This window comes from Sebastes umbrosus, chromosome 12 (genome assembly GCF_015220745.1).
Source record: "Sebastes umbrosus isolate fSebUmb1 chromosome 12, fSebUmb1.pri, whole genome shotgun sequence".
NCBI classification, from domain to species: Eukaryota; Metazoa; Chordata; class Actinopteri; order Perciformes; family Sebastidae; genus Sebastes; species Sebastes umbrosus.
Window position 1 is genome coordinate 32,713,271 of NC_051280.1, and position 19,901 is coordinate 32,733,171.

At 42.6% G+C, this 19,901-nt stretch overlaps 1 protein-coding gene across 4 annotated transcripts in view; it reads right to left on the reverse strand.

The window, feature by feature from the left end:
* lrrc6 (leucine rich repeat containing 6) overlaps positions 1-19,901 on the reverse strand; it is a 42,756-nt gene that overhangs the window by 8,331 nt on the left and 14,524 nt on the right. For 2 of the 4 annotated variants that reach the window (XM_037787427.1, XM_037787425.1), the window contains exons 1-11: positions 19,070-19,126; positions 18,265-18,432; positions 17,349-17,426; positions 15,730-15,902; positions 15,369-15,589; positions 14,230-14,412; positions 7,943-8,020; positions 4,608-4,673; positions 3,404-3,473; positions 1,046-1,141; positions 130-221 (exon numbers count right to left, since the gene is read on the reverse strand). In XM_037787427.1, the coding sequence (XP_037643355.1) occupies positions 130-221; positions 1,046-1,141; positions 3,404-3,473; positions 4,608-4,673; positions 7,943-8,020; positions 14,230-14,412; positions 15,369-15,589; positions 15,730-15,902; positions 17,349-17,426; positions 18,265-18,432; positions 19,070-19,079 (1,235 nt within the window). In that variant the 5' untranslated portion in view covers positions 19,080-19,126. Of the gene's footprint in view, positions 1-129; positions 222-1,045; positions 1,142-3,403; positions 3,474-4,607; positions 4,674-7,942; positions 8,021-14,229; positions 14,413-15,368; positions 15,590-15,729; positions 15,903-17,348; positions 17,427-18,264; positions 18,433-19,069; positions 19,127-19,901 lie in introns of those variants that run through there. The other 2 variants (XM_037787428.1, XM_037787429.1) reach the window with 2 other exon arrangements.

Here is a 19,901-nt window from a genome sequence, read left to right on the forward strand (position 1 = left end):
CAGCCTTGGAGAGAGATTTAGAAGCTGGGGATGAGTGTTTATGAAGCCAACATGTTAATTGTCCTTCCTGTCCAAACTTCATATCGACGTCTATATCAATATGTTTGCAGCTGCAGACAATATCTTTACCTTTTATTGTCCCGTGGCGAGCTGCTGCGTCTGGTTTCACACGCTCTGGGCCGACGTGGGACGGTTTTTGTCACTTTGATTTCACCTTCAGCCTAAAAAGACACATCAGAGGAGAACAGGTTTTTGCTCGTAGTTTCTACAAACAGCTTCCACACTTTCATGTCTGAACTGTTGACTGGTGCAGGATGTATCAGAGGCCATATGGAGGATTAATAGCAGCAGCTCTGACTCTGCAGTGTCAGCCCTTGTGTCTCTTTATAGACACCATAAAGAGTTCCTTCATTAAACCTCAGAGAACAAAATGTCTGATCCTCATTGGCAGGAGCAGCTTGAAGTTCATTAGTGAAGTTGTAATTTAACAGCGTTAATGAGATCTCTAAAGTTTTACTTCAAAGAGAATCAGGTTTTGATTCATATTTCATCATGCGGTTTGTATTTCTGACGTCGCCCCTAACAGGAGGACAAAACCGTAAAGCTCCAAACAGCTCTAATGTCGAGAAACTGCATGAACGCACAGCAAAACAAAACAAAGTGCTGTTATAAAAACCAAGATGACGACGGCTAAAAACCAAGATGATTCAGATTCTGCAATTCAGGGGCTTGCACAGGCGCACTGATCGCGCATGTTGCTGGACATTCGTAGGAAAACAAAATAACTTTTCGTAAGAGATCATACAAACCGTTGTATGAGGATAAGTTGAAGTAGGATTCATCAGCTAACTCTGAACTAAAGTGTTGGAGCAGCAGACATCTTTAAAGTCACATTGCTAGTGTGGCTAAAAGTTCAGTTTTGTATTTCAACAAACTGAAAAACTAATTCACAAAGATAGCCTTTAAAAAAGGCTCCTGAAAGTTCGACTTGTGCACCTGGGCTCAGGTACCCATGTGCTCCGGCCCGATGTGTGACTGTACGTACCCGGGGCATGGTGAGGACCAGGTGTCCCGTGGTTTGGGACCTCTGAGCTGTCGAGCTGTCGGGCTTCACTTCAGCAGGCAGGACCATCTGAAATATCTGCGGAGTAAATTATTCATAACTTTAATTAGCAAGATTAATGCGCTGATCTGGCACTGCCGCTGTCCCACTGTGTCAAATGACTTTAATCATTAGTGGGCCTTTTTATAGGTACACTTTCCAGAAAAGACGTGAGAGAGTGACCAGAATAGCTCCAGTGGCAATCAATCACTGCAGCGAAATCCTATGAAAGACAAAATGATCCATGTGGGACGAATAGTGGGCATTAAAAAAAATACTTTTTCATTCATCAATGTACTTTTATTTGATTCTGAGGGGGACTTTAGGGGAAACCGTGCTAACTCCTCTGAAGGCCCTGCTTGATATACACATGATTCCTATACAGTCAAGTCCCCCTGCTCCACTAAATCAGTTCATATTTAGAAGGTATTTTAAAGGCCTGAGTTGATGTATCACTGCGTAAATCACACCACCCGTCCGATCAGGCTGACGACCATTCATAAATACGCTAACAGCTTGAAGTGGAGCCATGACATTCAGGACTCTGGCTGGCAGTGACGGCTCAAGAGCTCCAAATCCTCTGTGTTTACAGGGGGAACAGAAACAAAAAGGAAAGATTGCACCTCTCGGGATTTATGTGCAGCCAAACAGCTGTTTAATCAGGCTTAAAGGTCGCTGTGGTGTGTTCGTGGGAGATTAAAATCCTTCGCACATTTCCTCGGTGCTGCTGAGGGGGGACTGGACACCTGGGGCCAGATGTAGAAACGATACGCACGCACAGAAACCACGACGCATATATATGCCATTTTCCAAGAAACATTTGCATGTGTGCACGTCACGCAGACTTCAGAACAGAGCACACACAGTTTTCGAGCGCCAGCTGCAGGTGATATGACGAGGACACTGTTGATACGGTATCAAAAAGTCAATCAACATTACACTTTACGTTACATCTTTACAAAACATCTGCTTCTGTAGATCATCAGATAAGAGCTAGCTAGCGTTGTTATTGTTAGCTAATCCTCGACCAAAGGTTTTTGCCGCAAATTAATGACTGTCATACAACGCTGGGCACTTTGTAGGAGGACGTTTTACTGGCGTTCGGTAGTCGCTTTCAGTCCAAAATGGCGGAGTCGTAGCTCTGCTGGGCGCTGCTGTTGCAATGGAACGAACAATTGACTTTCACTTCTTATCTTATATACGTTCTTTGGTAAAACTGCACGTTCTTCACATTGACAGCAGGTAAACTGTGCGGTTACGATGACACGCTGAACTGAGCCTCCCTTCACAATAAACCTCAGTCAGACCTCATCAGATCTCATGCAGAGCAGGTAATGAACACCTGACACCAGATAAACACTCAAATTCTGCTGACACTGAATCTCTACAACTCAGGTTGTATTTTATTTATTTTAACATCAACACTTCAACTATGGATTCACCAGAGAGAGACTGTCACGGACATTTTGAAAGAAAAAAATAAACCAAGTCTGAAGTTCACAGGCGGGAAATGACCTGGCAACAGGTGTAATAAACTCTCTCCATAAACGTATCAGAATGTCAGAAACACGTCTGATGACTCAGCAGCTCCTGACAGCCTTTTATTTGCTCTAAATCTGACCCTTCATCCATCACACTTCTCTCTGCCCCCCGACTCAGCAGCAAACATCGTCCTCATAGGTTCACAGCAGCCTGTAATCACACCGGTCACTCCTCCATACTGCTGATGAATTAGTATATTAGGAAGCAGAGGGATGGAGGAGGGACACTGAGACTTTTAGACGAATAAAGACGGCAGGTGAAGGCCAAAACAAACACAGGAAAACCCTGGAGACCGCTGACTCGACACGTTGAGTTATTTTAAGTTACGTACATTAGTACGTCACATACTACGTAGCATATGTAACGTAGTAAGTAGGTCACGTAGGCCTACTTACGTATGTAATAGCCAACATCTAGCGCAAGTTTGGAGCGTTATTTAACCTACTTCAAGACAAGCTAGTATGACATGGTTGGTACCGATGGATTCTTTAGGTTTTTAGTTTCATATGATACCAGTATCTTCAGTCAAAATTGCGTTAACGAGTAGCTCCGTTACAACGTTACATAGAACGGTCATATATGTGGTTTTGGGCGTGTTTAGGTATGAGGACGCGTTTCTAAATCTCTGCTGCTGCCCTTTAGGATGTTACAAATTCTGTGTTTGTTGGAGAGTTCAGGGTGTGCAGACAAAACAGTGTTGAGGAATAGCTTGAAGTATTGCCTATCAACAAATCTATTACATTATTCTCCACAGCGTACCTTTCCTTTGACTTTGACTCTGGCGTACGTTGGCTGAACATCCACGTCGATCAAGGAGGTGTCCATGTGTCTGTGAGGGGAGAGGAGATCCGATTTCTATAAAGAGACTACAGGTGTAGCAGCTGTGCAGGTGGTCACACACATTTTACACCTGTAATCAACCATGAAGCTGAGCTGTAGAGCAGCAGTCTGTCTGAACCAGGACTTTAAACAACCAACATGAGCTCCCAGAGAGTTCTTACAATCATTTAGATCGTTTCAATTTGATGTGACTGCATCTCTACATCAATCAAGTCAACTGGTGCGCTGACACACACAGTTAATGTGACGCTGGTTCTCAGGAGCTCCCACTGCGCAAACAACAAATACACAAGAAGGAAATCAACACGGACCTACAGCTGAACAAAAAAACGACAAAGCAATAAACCACAAAGAGAGCTGTGGTGTAAAGCAGTCATGATGAGGTCATGATGAGGTCATGATGAGGTCATGATGAGGTCACGGTGTTACCTGGAGGCTAAACAAAGGAAAGACTGGAGGCTAACGCTAGCAGTGGGTTAAAGTTACATATCTAAAATGTCCTCTTGCTGTGTTGTTGGCTGCCAGAATCCAGATATCACAACATTAGAGATGACTAACTGTGATTGGAGGCTCTAGCGAGCTACAATATCAGAGAAACGTTTCAGAGATGGAGAGTAAACCCTTTCTCTCCGTCTCTGAAACGCTTCTCCGATATTGTCCGACTCTCTTTCTGACTGACTTTACTGAAGGATAGTTAACTATAGACATCCAGAGATTTATACGCCCTCAATGTATCTTTACAGCGCTGCCATTGGCAGCACATTTTGAGAGAAACTAGTATTTTCTTCAGCCATTGTTAAAAAAAACAAGCCAACAATACTTGCTAGCCAGCGTTAACTAACGTGTTCAGAGAGTTATTCTGCCTCCACTTAACGCTCCGCCCGCTAAATACATCATCATGGTTAGAAACAGAAACGGGGTGTCGGCCTGTAACTCCACAGTGGCTTCAGGTTTTAGTTCTTTAAATAAACTTGTGTGATTAAGAGCACAAATATGGGTAGACATGTATAAACTATAGTCTACTGTGTGATAAATCAAGAGGCCAGGTTGCTATGATACAATATCAATTAAAAACCACATTGTATATTTAGAAATGAAGCCGTTCGGGCTCATCGTTTCGTACCTGTACACCTCCAGGTTTAAGACAACTGTGTTGTTTTCTTCATCTTCAGTTAGAGAGAAGTCCAGCCTGTGAATGCACACAAAGAGGAAGAATACTAAACTGGTCCAACTGCAGAGCTACAAACGCTTTACATCTTTAAAAAGACTGGAAGTCACACAAAGCTGCCTCCAGTGTTGCAGTACTGGAGATCGGTCTCGGTCTCAGACAAGGAGGACTCTGGATGTTATTTCAGACTGTGGGGATATCACTAAACTGACTGTGCATTAACAACATTACTCTGATTGTTCAAAGAAAACAGGAAAATTACCACATATAAAATTACTTGTGGGTTATTTTATCAAGATATTTCTCATGTTACACTTGTACATACAGACTAGGGCTGTCGATCGATTCAAATAGTTAATCGCGATTAATTTTATCCATTTAAAATGTACCTTAGGGGGGAGATTTGTAACGTGATTATCATAAAGTGGGCATGTCTTCAAAGGGGAGACTCGTGGGTGTGTCAAGTGTTTCATGCTGTGTGGGACTGGCACTGGTCTGGTCTTGGTCTTGACTTGGTCTCAACCCCTCAAAGTCTTGGTCTTGACGTGGTCTCACCCTGCCTTGGTCTTGGTCTTGACGCGGTCTCACCCTGCCTTGGTCTTGGTCTTGACTTGGTCTCAACCCCTTAAAAGTCTTGGTCTTGACTTGGTCTCAGCCCCTTAAAAGTCTTGGTCTTGACGTGGTCTCGCCCTGCCTTGGTCTTGGTCTTGACGCGGTCTCAACCCCTCAAAGTCTTGGTCTTGACGTGGTCTCGCCCTGCCTTGGTCTTGGTCTTGACGCTGTCTCGACCTGCCTTGGTCTTGGTCTTGACTCGGTCTCAACCTGCCTTGGTCTTGGTCTTGACTCGGTCTCAACCCCTCAAAGTCTAAAGTCTAAAGTCTAAAATTCTAAAAGTCCAAACCACAATCTTTACCTAAGCGTAACTTCGTAGTTTTGTTGCCTAAGCCCTCATATCCAGACATGTAATATAATCTACATCCTCAGTTCTCTGACAGCTCCACCACATTAACTCAGTATATTTACTGAACCTTTTCTTATAAGCGATACTGTGTTTGAGTAGCATCAATCTACAGAACATGACTCTACGAGCCACTCATGGTAAGAAATATTAACGTGATGTTGTGACTGTTATCGGCCAGGCTGCAGTGACCCAAACTGTCCCGTCTCTGCTGATGTAAAGTTATATATCATATTGAAGGATACCTTCCTGACCTGAGTGTGTCCTCAGCACAGATTACAAATGAAATCAGCCGTGTTTTAAGGCCTCGACCCCCCCGTGGCCTTGCTCTGGATATGAACCTCTGGCTAATGGAGGGAGACCGGGGTAGCCCACAGCTATCAGGTTGCTGCTGTATCGTTCCGACGGCAGGCCGAGCCAATCAAAAACAACGCAGGCTGCTAATAACGCAATCACACAGCACCAGGTAGCGTTTCCCCCCCGCCTCGCTGTCTGAGCAGTTTGAGCAGGAGGTAATCGAGGGTCTGAAAGAAAACACATTACAGTTATGAAGAACTGTGAAAGGAAGCTGCATCCGAGTGGAGCTGTGACCTGGTTTTCCTTCATTGTTTCTTTCCGAAAACTAAATTAAAGCGGTTGATTGGATGTGGTGTTTTGTTGCTGAACAGAATGAGAACCAATTACGTTGCTTTCTGCTGCGTCCGCTGCTGTAGCTGAGTGGATCGGTCGACTTCCCTCACAGTCAATCATAGCGGGTGATACGGCACCACTGCTGCTACCGCTACTGATGACATCTCACCAGTGGTGGAGGAAGTATTCAGATCATTTACTGCAGTAAAAGTACTAATACCACACTGTGAAGGTAAAAGTACTGCATTGAAAATGTCAAATAGTTAATCGTAAATCGTTTTTTATCTGTTCAAAATGTACTTTAAAAGGAGATTTGTCAAGTATTTAATCCTCTTATCAACATGGGAGTGGACAAATATGCTGCTTTATGCAAAATGTATGTATATATTTATTATTGTAAATCAGTTAACAACATAAAACAATGACAGATATTGTCCAGAAACCCTCACAGGTACTTATGTATAATGTATATGTATATGTTCTTACTTATGTATAATGCAATATATAAATACATAAATAAATAAATATAAAAAATAAATAAAAAGATAAATAAATATAAAAAATAAAAATTTAAAGGAAAAATTAATAAATATAAAAAAATCATAAATACATTTACAAAATAATAATGGAAAAATAATAAATAGATAAATAAATGTAAAAAAAAATGAAAATGGAATAGATAAAAAATAAATAAATAAATAGATAAATAAATAAATAACATAACATAAGATGGCAAACTGCAGCCCAACAGGCAACAACAGCTGTCAGTGTGTCAGTGTGCTGACTTGACTATGACTTGCCTCAAACTGCATGTGATTATCATAAAGTGGGCATGTCTGTAAAGGGGAGACTCGTGGGTACCCATAGAACCCATTTACATTCACATATCTGGAGGTCAGAGGTCAAAGGACCCCTTTGAAAATGGACATGACAGTTTTTCCTCGCCAAAATTTAGCTTAAGTTAGGAGCGTTACTTAACCTCCTTCATGACAAGCTAGTCTGACATGGTTGGTACCGATGGATTCATCAGGTTTTATAGTTTCATATGATACCAGTATCTTCACTCTAGCTTTAAAACTGAGCCGATACAACTTCAGAAAGATCGATTGCGTTAATGAAATTAGTGGCGTTAAAACGATTTATTAACGCGTTAACTTCGACAGCCTTAATGAATACATTTGCATAAAGCAGCATATTTGTCCACTCCCATGTTGATAAGAGTATTAAATACATGACTAATCTCCCTTTAAGGTTCATTTTGAACAGATAAAAAAATGTGGACAATATTTAATTTAATCCCAATTAAATATTTGAATTGATTGACAGCCCCATTATTAATACATTAACATTATTAAATCTGAAACCATCAAATGGAAAATCACTTCAATATCAAAATAGTTTAGTTTTTGAGTAAATGATTAATGGGCTAATTTATTAACGGACTAATTGTTACAGCTGTTAAAAGTGTTGGGGAGTTTAATTTATATCAAAACATCAGTGTTTGTGTGTTTCATGTGTATAAATCTTAATTTGTAGAGTAACTAGTAACTATAGCTGCCCCTCTGAGAGGTAGTGGAGCAGAAGTCTAAAGTTTGCATGGAAAGAAAAGACTTAAGTACAAGTACCTCAAATGTGTACTTAAGTGTAGTACTTGAGTAAATGCGCTGAGTTACACGGTTTTGAGTAAAAGGTGTATGTTTACCTGGGCTCGTTGACGTTCAGGACTCGTCCTTCAGCGGTGATGAGCGTCCTCGGGGCCTTCGGCTTCTTCTCTTTCTCCCTGCAAAGAAACGGCAACGCATAGTAGAGTACAGACGGTAGTGTGTGTGTGTGTGTGTGTGTGTGTGTGTGTGTTTGTGTGTGTGTACATGTATATAAAGGGTGGACTGACAGACGACTGTAGCAGAGTTATGAGGTCTTTGGTGTGAAGGAGAGTCGCTGCTCCTCCGAAACGTCCATAAAGAGACGCAACAGATAATGTGCAATAGATGGTTTTACTGTAGGACACGCACGCACACACACATACACACACACGCTGGATACGGTGGTATGTAGGATAGGTGTCGCTGTTAACAAGCAAAATCTGATTCTTACAAACAGTCCCTTTAACGTGTCTCCGTGACTTCATCCATCCGTCCTTCGTCAATTTTCAGTACAAAGTAAAAACTAACATCACTGATTCTTCCTGCCCGTCGTCCGCCATGTGTGTTTACACTAAAGTCACGTTTGATCGCCAGAGATTTTGAGATTTCTGTTTTGTTTTTTTAGTGGGGACTCTTGTTGTTCTGTTAGTGTAGGCCAGCCTTAAGACACCGCTCTCCACCAGCATCATCAAAACACCAAAAGAGGGAATATCTTCAGGAAGAGTGTTGTTCATCCCTCTAATGGAGCTGCACACACACTTGGAGAATCTCAGTGTGTGTGTGTGTGTGTGTGTGTGTGTGTGTGTTGGGGATGAGTTGGGGTGAGACAGAGGGCAAGTATCCTCTTCAAAATATCAAACCGAACGGATCATCTCCATCACTCCTGCCTCCCAGTTCAAACAGCAGCTCTTCCCCTGCCTCCAGCCCATCCTAAGCCATATACCGTTGACTTGTCAAGGTCACAGCGTGGCTCTCGGCTCCATAAAATCCCGCTCTGTAACTCCTGTTCTGTTCCTTCCAAAGGGGGGTGTGACAGGGCGTCTATCAAACAGCTGAGTCATGGAGACATCAGTGGTGACAGCTTCATTGCTGGTTTGAGTGGAGTTCAGAGCTGAGGACGATCTGTTCGGACAGCTTTCAGTTAGCCGTGTACAAACTGTGTCTGCACAGAAAGTCTTAATCTAAGACGTAGAAGATTTATCTGCACAGGTACAGTCACTGAACAGAGGACTCTCAGGTTACAGAACACACCTTCTGCAAAGCCTCGGTTTAGTGGTCTGCTAAAGTCAAGCACATTTAGCGCCGCTCTCACACCGAGTTTGACCCGGGCTCAACTTTTGCTGCAATACAGCGTGAATTTATCCAGCAAGAATCTCGTACATGAAAGCAGCCTTTCAGGTACATTACTGTGCAACATGAACGCCATAGTTCTACTGTTTACCCAGTGTTCATTTCATTAACTACAACTCTGACAAAATATGTTGGTCAGCGACCTTTTCTTCCACAACTAAGACGAGACATTGACGAGACGACACCGACTTCATTAAACACAAAATTGCTTTCTGGGTAGCCATTATTTTGGTGTCTATTATACGTATATATGTAGTCGTATTAGGGCTTGATTAAAATATCTCATCACGACTAATCACATGACTGTCCATAGTTAAATTAATTGCACATTCTTTAGACTTGTGGGTATCCATAGAACCCATTTTCATTCTCCTTTTCAAGTGGACTCGAGTACGGATCGACGAACCGTTTCCCGAGTACGGTACGGAGCATTCACACTAATCAATCAAACTGGACTTTGGGGACAAGTGTACTCAGATCCGGGCCCGGGTCCCTAATGTGACCCTATATATCTGGTCTGGCCTGGGAACGCCTCAGGGTCCCCCAGGAAGAGCTGGAAAACGTTGCTGGGGAGAGGGACGTCTAGAATTCTCTGCTAAGCCTGCTGCCCCCCGCGACCCGGCCCCGGATGAATGGACGATGAGATTAGAGTAGGTGTAACAGCAGCGACTTGTAGCATGTGGTACAGGTTATTAGGGTTGGAGGTAGCCGGGAGCAGCAGAGGTGGAGTTGCGCCCTGTCTGCCGGCCAATCAAATTACAGGGCGGTAGACGCAGCTATAACTGCTCACTGTCTGAGAGCGTCTTGGTAACGATGTAAGGTTTTCATTTTCAGTTTGTCGTTAATCTCCATGTTGGTTTGCAACTGTGTTATGTTAACAAAGAGTTTAGATTATCTACAGTCCATGGAATAAGCATTATTCTCATCCATACACGTCAATGAACTGCACCCATTTATCAGTTTCCCTCGACCTCAAAGCTTCTGCTGTGTTTTCAGGTTGAGCTGTACCGCAGGCTGGATCGGCTGCTCGCCTGGCGTCGTTCTCCCTCTCAGAGGAAGGGAGCAGCCATTAAAACACAGAAGCGTCTCCTGGCTGACCTTATCGCAGGATCCACCTCAGGAGCAAGGAAATTCATCTTTCCTGACAATCCGGTGACTGCACGACTGCATGCATCAAGTCAGCGCGCTCTGACAGCCGCGTGCAGGGAGACGATGAAAACAACGGCAACACCGTATCACCCTGATTATATGCTTGGGCGGCACGCAAGGCCGGGGATGTTTTAGTGTAATATGGATTAGGAAGCGGGCTGTCACCGGGTGGCTACGTAGCCGTCACACCGGGTTTCTACAAATAGGGGCTCACCCAGGGGGGGGTTATCGGACTTCTTATCGATAGAAAGGGTGTTTTTACTGTGCTTCTTTGTGGATTTGTTCTGCCATTTCATTTCAAGTAAGGAATCTGAATAAAGAAAATATAATAAAATTATAAAAAGATAAAATGATATAACTGTGCTGTATCATTAAAAAGTGCATAGCTACAGATGGGGACCATTTGCAGCAATAAGAGAGCAGCATATTGTGTCCACTACTCCGATAGAAACTCTGATGTGATTGTGACACATGTGACGGCCCCTGCCTCACTACTGAGATGCCAGTGTGGATTTGGCCATTCATTCTTTCCCTGTGTCCTTGAAGGTATCACGGGAGAGGATGCCTGATGCAGAGCACCTGATGCTGGCGCGTCCTGAGTATAAAAGCCCCAATCAAGTGCTGCTCTGCCCTTTTTTCCTTCACCGGGACTCATCCCTGTCAGAACCTGCCGGGCTGCCTTTGTTTGGCTTTTCTTTAGTTTCCACTCACAACACCTCACACTTCATCATGCTCACACATCCACATCTACATTACTGATGTTACTGACTGACACACTCCACATTTGTAGTTATTTCTGTATATCCTTAATTTATTTGTAATAAATATCTTTAATTTACAATCAATCACTGCGTCCTTTCCCGTATTTGTCATGGCCTAGGAGCCGGGCTATGACACACATCACGTCAATCTGTCATGAATCAGTCACTTCAGTCGGGGAGCAACGAACCGTTCCTGCATAGCATGGAGAAATATTGGAGTCAGTCCACGTCGTCAAGTGACGCGAAGACCAAACTAGCTAAATTGAGAAAATATGACGACAGTTATATCGAGTTTGGTTTTATTGCGACGGGAGACCAAAATGCGTCATGTGTCGTCAAGTGCTCACGAACGAAGCCATGAAACCGGCCAAGCTACTGCGACATCTGAGTACAAAGCGACGGAGGGGACAAAACAAATAGGATTAAAATGAGACCAAAGAGACAATGTACCACGGAGTATTGGAGCCACATTGAGGGAAAAAACATGACGATTTTGAAAATAAAGTCGTAATATTACGAGAATAAAGTCATAAGTTTACGAGAAAAAAAGAAAATAACACGTAAAAGTACTACTTTATAATATTATGACTTTATTCTCTAAATCTCAGATTTATTTTTTTCCTCCATGTGTCCCTAATACTCCGTCGTTCCGTCGTACCATAGACCTACAACAATGATAAATACAAATGAAAATGTAAACAAAAAAACAGTTATTCATTTCCATTTTTAAAGAATCCACAGGGAGCCTCTGGAGAGGAGCTGAAGAGACGCAGGTTGCTGACTCCTGATTTAACACGTACAGTGTGAGCACATAAATCATGAGCTTTACATCGCTAACGATCTCCTCGTACAGCAGGAGTAGGAAACGACATCTAGAAGCAGAAGACAGACTAATCCACTAATCTGAGATAAACAAACACAAGCCCAGGCAGGAAACAGACAGAGGAATGCCTTCAGGCTAATGTAAAGGGGTTTCCTGTGGGCTGGAAATGAAGCACAAACACAGCAGGGTACTTCTACGGCATTCGTCATACGTCAGCTCAGCTATTCACGACTCCGTGGCTCGAAAGGTGATCTGAAAACTAAACGCTGTGAGTCAGCGCTGTGTGTCCGCGGGGGGTTCAGCGGGGTGAGGAGGAATATAAAAGCTTTTAGAAATACACATATGTCCCTAGAAAAATGAGCAGGTGTTTACAGATACAACTGTTTTTTATCTCTGTCCTCCAGCAGACTGACCTGCAGTAGAAGTCTGCCCAGAAACAACAGGGCCGATGGTTAAATCATCAGACCCAGCAGGAGGGGCTGAACTGGAGGCTGGATGTTGATACCGGAGAGACCACTTCCACTGTCGGAGCGCCCTTGGACAGAGCTGGAGCAGTGGACCGACCCTGAACTCTCAGAGGGAGCTGGATGAGTGTGGGACGCGCGCTGTATTTATTATTCTAGAGATGTATCACATGTCAGGTTTATCTGTTTGGTCTTTAATCACCGTTACAGTCCTGGTTTCACAACGCTACGTTATGGAACTACAGAGGATGACACTGAAAACAAAAAAGGAACCTCACAAACCTCAGATTAATGACAAACTTCAGTTTCAATGACAACAAACCTCAAACGGCAAAAAGTTCAGGACAAGTAACGCAACTTGTAGCTCGTAGCGGGCTAACAAATACTTTGCCGACTCGCTACCAGACAGTCTGAAACATGCAGCGGTTTGATTGGTGCACAAACCCGACTTGCGTGTGATTGGCTCAGGCAGCTATCACATGTTTAAAAAAGCATTCATTATTAATCCGATCAGATTCCTATAAAGTAAAATTACTCCTCTAGTCTACTACAGCGATCACTGTAGTGACAGTCAGCTCAACTAAACACAGCGTCAGTACATCACTCAGGATTATTGACATCCTCCGGACTCACCAGCTGATTCATTTAGTCACAAACGTACAAACAAAACGTCAGAGCTAAATCCTCTCCGACCCTCTGAACCTGCTCACGTCTCCTCCGGTTAACAGGACAGTTTGTTCTCCGCTGCAGTAACGAACCTCAACACTTCTCATTAACCCGACAGATGAACCCGGCCTGAGCGTCCTCTCGTCTGTCCGGCTGATTGTCGTGTCAAAACCTGATATTAATGTCTGCTCTTCTTTGCTGTTGAACTGATGATTTCCTTCCGTCGTGTACTGAAAACAAATCACTTCTTCAACCTCAGCCATGTGGTCAATGAAGTGACTGATTGATTGATCTGCTCCCTCGGCGATTGGATGAGAAGGCAGCACACGTTTCGGCCTCGGCACACTGCAGCGTCAATATTCATGAAAAATGGTGAAACACCCAAACTGAGGTACTTTGGTGCTTCGGTATATGACCTTATGTGACTAAAAGTATGAAGACACTCCTGCACTGTTTGTCTCTTTCCTGTTTCCAGCTTCATTAAGAAATGGTTTCCCCAGCTCTGACCTCAACCCCATCCGACACCTTGGGGATGAACGTCCAGGGAACTGAAGCCGTTGTCTAACCCAGGGGTCGGCAACCTTTACTATCAAACGTTGGAAATGAATGGAACAAACAATTGACTTTCGCTTCTTATCAACATACGTCCTTTGGCTGAGGTTCAACTTCCAAAATTAAAAAATAAAAACACCGACCCTTTCCAAAAGTTATGCCACGTGCATTAAACACAACGTCCCCAGTGATGCACAAAGGATAATCAGCAGGGAATAGTGTTTCCACATTCAGTATATCCAGCCTCTAATTCACCTTCAGCCAGGTGTCACATACGGGTGTCCACATACTTTTGGCCATGAGGTGAATGTGTCAGCAGATAATGATCAGTGTGCAACTGAAGGTGATTCTGATTTGCTCTGTTGAAACCGAGCCTGTCCACTCATCCTGAGTCAGTGTGGACGGCGGCCTCAGTGGGACGATGCTCGGTGTTGTAGCGACATCCGGTGGACAAGACGGTAAACTACAGCCAGAGAGTCACAACTACAAAACTCTACTTAAAGCAGCAGTAGGTAGAAATGGAGCAAATATGATTTTAAAAAAAAGTTATTTTTAAGTCATCTTATATGCTGAAAACGTACTTCTCCTTCGCCTTCTTCTTCTTCTCCTCCTCCAGGTGGCGGTGAGCCTCCAGACGAGATTCGGGGGTGAATGAACACGGCGTGTGCCAGAACTCCTTCTCTCGCCGCCGCTCATCGTCCACGTCGGTGCTCACCATGTTCTCCTCCGCCTCCCGGTTCTCCTTCTCCTCCTCCAGCAGCCGACTGCCGGGGCAGAAAACATTCAGTAACTTCAATGCTTCAAGCTGAGATCAACATGATGATTTAACTTTAATCTGTCCCGGGTCAATGTAGTTTAATTTAATTCAGCACAGTGTGATCCTACGACGGAGCATCAGGGCCACATTGAGGAAAGAAAAATGATTCTGAGCTTTAGAGAATAAAGTCATAATACTATGAGAATAAAGTCAGAAGTTATGAGAATAAAGTCATAATATTATGAGAATAAAGTCATAATATTATGAGAATAAAGTCATAATATTAGGAGAATAAAGTCATAATATGATGAGAATAAAGTCATAATATGATGAGAATAAAGTCAAAATATTATGAGAATAAAGTCATAATATGATGAGAATAAAGTCATAATATTATGAGAATAAAGTCATAATATTATGAGAATAAAGTCATAATATTAGGAGAATAAAGTCAAAATATTAGGAGAATAAAGTCATAATATGATGAGAATAAAGTCATAATATGATGAGAATAAAGTCATAATATTATGAGAATAAAGTCATAATATTATGAGAATAAAGTCATAATATTAGGAGAATAAAGTCAAAATATTAGGAGAATAAAGTCATAATATGATGAGAATAAAGTCATAATATGATGAGAATAAAGTCATAATATTAGGAGAATAAAGTCATAATATTATAAAGTAGTAATTGTACATGTTATTTTCGAGGGGAAATAGTGTGAAAATGAGGAACGTGGAGCATCTTGTGAAGTTCTACTTTAGTTTAGGTTTCACAAATAACCAAATACTTCATCTTTTGGATCATCAGCAGCACATTATCATCCGTATCAGGACCTGGAAAAGATTGTTAAAGGTACCGAGTTTATTCTGAAGGAAGAATCACACGGACCTGCTGGAGGAACTGACTCTTTAGTGGAGGAGGACATTACTGTTTTTCTGACTTGATGTTAGGACTCACGCTGTGTTGTTGATGTCGGTGTACCAGCGGCCATCGAAGCCTGGTTTCCTCTCCTCGTCTCCTTCCTGCTCTCTTGCTTCCTTCCCCTGCGCCTCCTCTCTCTCCCTGGCTCTCCTCATCAGGTATTCCTTCTCCTGCTCCTGGACTCGTCTCTTCACCTCCTCCAGGCCCTGAGAGGCTCCAATCCTCTCTGACCGGCTGATCTCCGTCCCGTCCAGCCACTGAGGACAGAGACAAACCAAAACACTGAATCTGGATCAGAACTGCACTCATTTTCTTACCAGCCTCTTCATCCAAAAATCAAACCGACCTGACCCTTTAAAGGATAACTTCGCTTTTACTATCGTGTTTCATCAGTTACCTTGAGTTGAGGCAGAGCGGCCACCACATACTGCCTGTAGCCCTCGAGCTCAGTGCAGGGGTTCCCCACCAGAAACAGCTCTGTGAGGTAGACGTTGTGTTCCAGAGACTCCACACTGCTCAGACGGCCCACGAAATTCACAGTCAGGTCCAGCTTCTGGAGGCTCTCGCAGCCTGAAGACGGGAAGCAAACACACAAACACCACGTTTATACGTTTACAGAGGAAACCGGGACGTGTCCACAGGATCCGTCCTTTCCACTCTTCCCATTCATCGTCTATGTAAGCAGCCATGCAATGCATTCTGGTAGCTTGGCGGCGCAGTTTGGGAGACGGAACGTCACGACAGCCGCTCCTCATTTGCATAAAGTTGAGGTCTAGTCTATTTTATGCAAATCACGGGCGTCCGACGCGACTCGCCGCCTCTCGAAACGCCCGAGAATCTTTTAAACTAACTGTTGTTGATCCAAAATAAAGATTCAACTGTTGCGGATTATTTCTCGCCTCGAATGTTTTCAGAAAAACATTTCGGTGAACTATTTTCATGAAATAAGAGAAGATAGTTTCCAAACGAGCCGCCATATTGTTTCCGGTTTGATAGCTGGGAGCAGCAGCCCACGGAGGGACGGCGTTCGTCCAATCAGGTGCCGAGTGTGTTGTGTCTAGTGGCAGCCTACCGAGCGTCCAATGCTGGGAAGCGGCGCGTCCCCGCGCGATAAAAAACACCCCGGTGGACACGTACCATCAGTGCCCAATCCATCCCAGCTGCCTGATCCGTTCCGTGCATGTGCTGGCGTGCCTATCCAATATACCGCCCCTACTCTGCCTCTATTGGCAATCAACCGTGTAGACTTGATTGACGTTTTCGGAGTTGAGAAGCTCCACAAACTGGCGCAACAGTAAGCGAGCGCCTGCAGGGATTGTCAGCGAGGCACCGGGCCAGTCACGCTGACAGAACCCGCTGTCTCTGTGTTGAGGGCGTATAAATCTCTGGATGTCTATAGTTAACTATCCTTCAGTAAAGTCAGTCAACAAGAAAGTCGAACAATATCGGAGAAGCGTTTCAGAGATGGAGAGAGAAAGGGTTGCTAATAGTTTAGCCTTCTGCTAACCACAATCGTGACCGATATTAGCAAGATTTACTCTCTCTCAGATATTGTAGCTCTCTAGAGCCTCCAATCACAGTTTGTCATCTCTAATGTTGTGATATCTGGATTCTGGCAGCCAACAACACAACAAGAGGACATTTTAGATGTGTAACTTTAGCCCACTGCTAGCGTTAGTTAGCCTCCAGTCTTTCCTTTGTTTAGCCTCCAGCTAACACCGTGACCTCATCATGACCTCATCATGACCTCATCATGACATCCACACATTAAGGTTCCACCTTCTCCATTGTGAGGGTTTTCTCCATTTTCTTTTACTCATCTAGTTGGTTTGTTTAACAATTTATAGCTAAATTATTAATTGAATAATCCAAATAAATAAATACATGACTAAATTAATTGCTATTTGCCGCCCGGTTGGAACGCTTTCACTGAATAAAGCACAAGATTCATTCAGAAAGGAGCGATGTTCATAATCAAGGGTTAACCTTTAGCACCAAACAACACCACATACTGACCTTCAAGGTTTTCAATGACTTCAATGTTGTTCAAGGCCAGATTCAAATACTCCAGCTTCTTCAGGCGACCCACATTCTCTAGATGAACAAATACGATTGCAAGTAAGTTATTAAACTAATTACAAAACACAAACAAATCCCTGTAAACACTGATTTGGTGATTTGTCCAAAGACGTCTACATTAAAACAGGAGGACACTCAAAGCTGACCGACATTACTTTCTTTCAGAGGTTGTAGCGGCTCAGTCTTCAAGCTAGAGTGAATGTCCATTCTCAAAGGGGTCCCTTGACCTCTGACCTCCAGATGTGTGAATGTAAATGGGTTCTGTGGGTACCCACGAGTCTCCCCTTTACATACATGCCCACTTTATGATAATCACATGCAGTTTTATGAATGCAGTATAAATGTGTTATTGTCTCCTATTCTGAAATGGTGTAATTTAATATTTCTGCATCCTGGGGTCCCTAAACAGTCTTGAATTACATAAATTGTGTCTCACTGTAAAGCTGAGACTCTGGTGGATCCAATGAGCCCAACTGGATTCATGTGTGATGATGTTAGTCCCCATAGGAGACATTTCATTCACCTCACTGTATAAAATGTAACAAATGGTAACAACCCAAAAAGTTTGCTGCAACAACTTATGAGACATAACAGAGCATGGAGATGACCATCTTATACTTCTATCATCATGTTCTAAACCCTGATACACTAGAACAACTTGACCCTCAGTGCTGAGCAGCATCTCAAATTAATCTCCAGGTTCCAGCTTTCAGATGATGTACACCACTTCTATGTGACATCTACTGTTGACCTGCTATCTCCCCCTAAAGACCTCCCTATAAATAGACTAAAACAGCTTTAAGTCAGTGTTTACTGAGTAACTCCCAGGAGGAGCTGCTGGCTGATGTCTCACCTATCCTGGGGATGAGGTTGTTCTGCAGGTAGAGGATCCTCAGGTCCCTGCACCACCTGTCGATGTGCTCGATCCTCTCGATGTCCTGCTGATGCAGAGAGATTTCCTCCAGGGAGAAGATCTCACACTCGTTGTGCTCGGCCCGTCGGCGGACCATGTCCTCTGTGACTGAACGGACAAAACAAAACACACACACACACACACACACACACACACACACACACACACACAAGGGTCAAACATTAAAAATACCTGGAAGAAAACCCGTTGGTGCATTAACAACACACAACAAACCACCAGGAGGAACCGAGGTGTCCCTCTGTTTCTACAGCAGCATCATTACTCATATTATGTTAGTATTATTATTAATGCTCCTGGTTTATACTGTATATACTGATCCTATTGTTATACTTCCTTCTATTTAAAGGGTTCATATTTTGTTACACTTTGTTTAGCTCTTTATTACTGTGTTAGCTGATGCTTCTTGTTTTCTGTACTATCCCCTTTGCTGCTGTGCACTGCACATCTCCCCACTGCAGGACTAATAAAGGAATATCTGATCTGATCTGATCTTAAACTAACACACAGAGATACAACATGACTAGCTTGCTGGCTTGGTAAAGTTTGCATGCTAAGTGTAAGCTATTGGTAGCAGTTGGTAACTCCTAGCTAAAAAGAAAAGCTACAAATATAAAGTAAAACATATCAGTTACACATAACAATGATAAACAACAGGAAAAAGCGCAGATAAATGTTGTTAAAGGAGAGTTATTCTGGGTCTATCTGTGGTCTTTGTTAAACTCACTGTGAACCATCCTGCTCTCTGTTGTTGTCAGGCGTTGCTATAGAAACCGACCTGCTGCTGCATTCACGTACTGTGAGAAATACCACCTCTACAAATCAGGCCATTCATTTCTCTACTTTTAAAGCAAATAAAAATAAATAAAGGATTATGTATTTCAATACAAGTTGTAAGTAGCATTTGGTGGTCATTATGGAACGAGTTTCAAATATACTACAGAAAGTATTATCTATAGTAAGGAATCATCTGCTTTGCATGAAATCTTGATTTAGTTTTTTTTTATTATTTTTATACTTTAAAATAAATTTGCATATATATCTCTCTCTATGTATAGAGAGAGATATATATGTATTAATCTGAACATGTTTACTGTACGGAATTTTTTAAATAAAGTATGACAAGAAAATATGAAATCTTAATAGGTAAAGTGACCATTAGCTATAGATGTCAAATAAGTGCAAATAAGAGCAAAAAAAAAAGTATTGCATTAAATTGTATATCATTTGGATAATAGAAGAGAGGACCCACAAAATTAGCATCGACTATATATTGTATTTGGCTAATAATATAATTATAATCATGGGGTAAAATTGTTTATTTTGTTTAATTTTTATTTTATTTTATTTGCTATAATAGTATTAATCTATTTTGGAAAGCGATCAACAGTCGGCTCACAGATTGATAGCGATTAAAATGAATATAATTGTCTTTGTTAGCGTCTACTGTTTTAAAAAATCTAATTTGGTGGCTCTTGTTGGGTCTCTAAACTATGGTGTACGGTCTAAGACCTGCTCTATATATAGAAAGCGTCTTGAGATAACTTCTGTTGTGATTT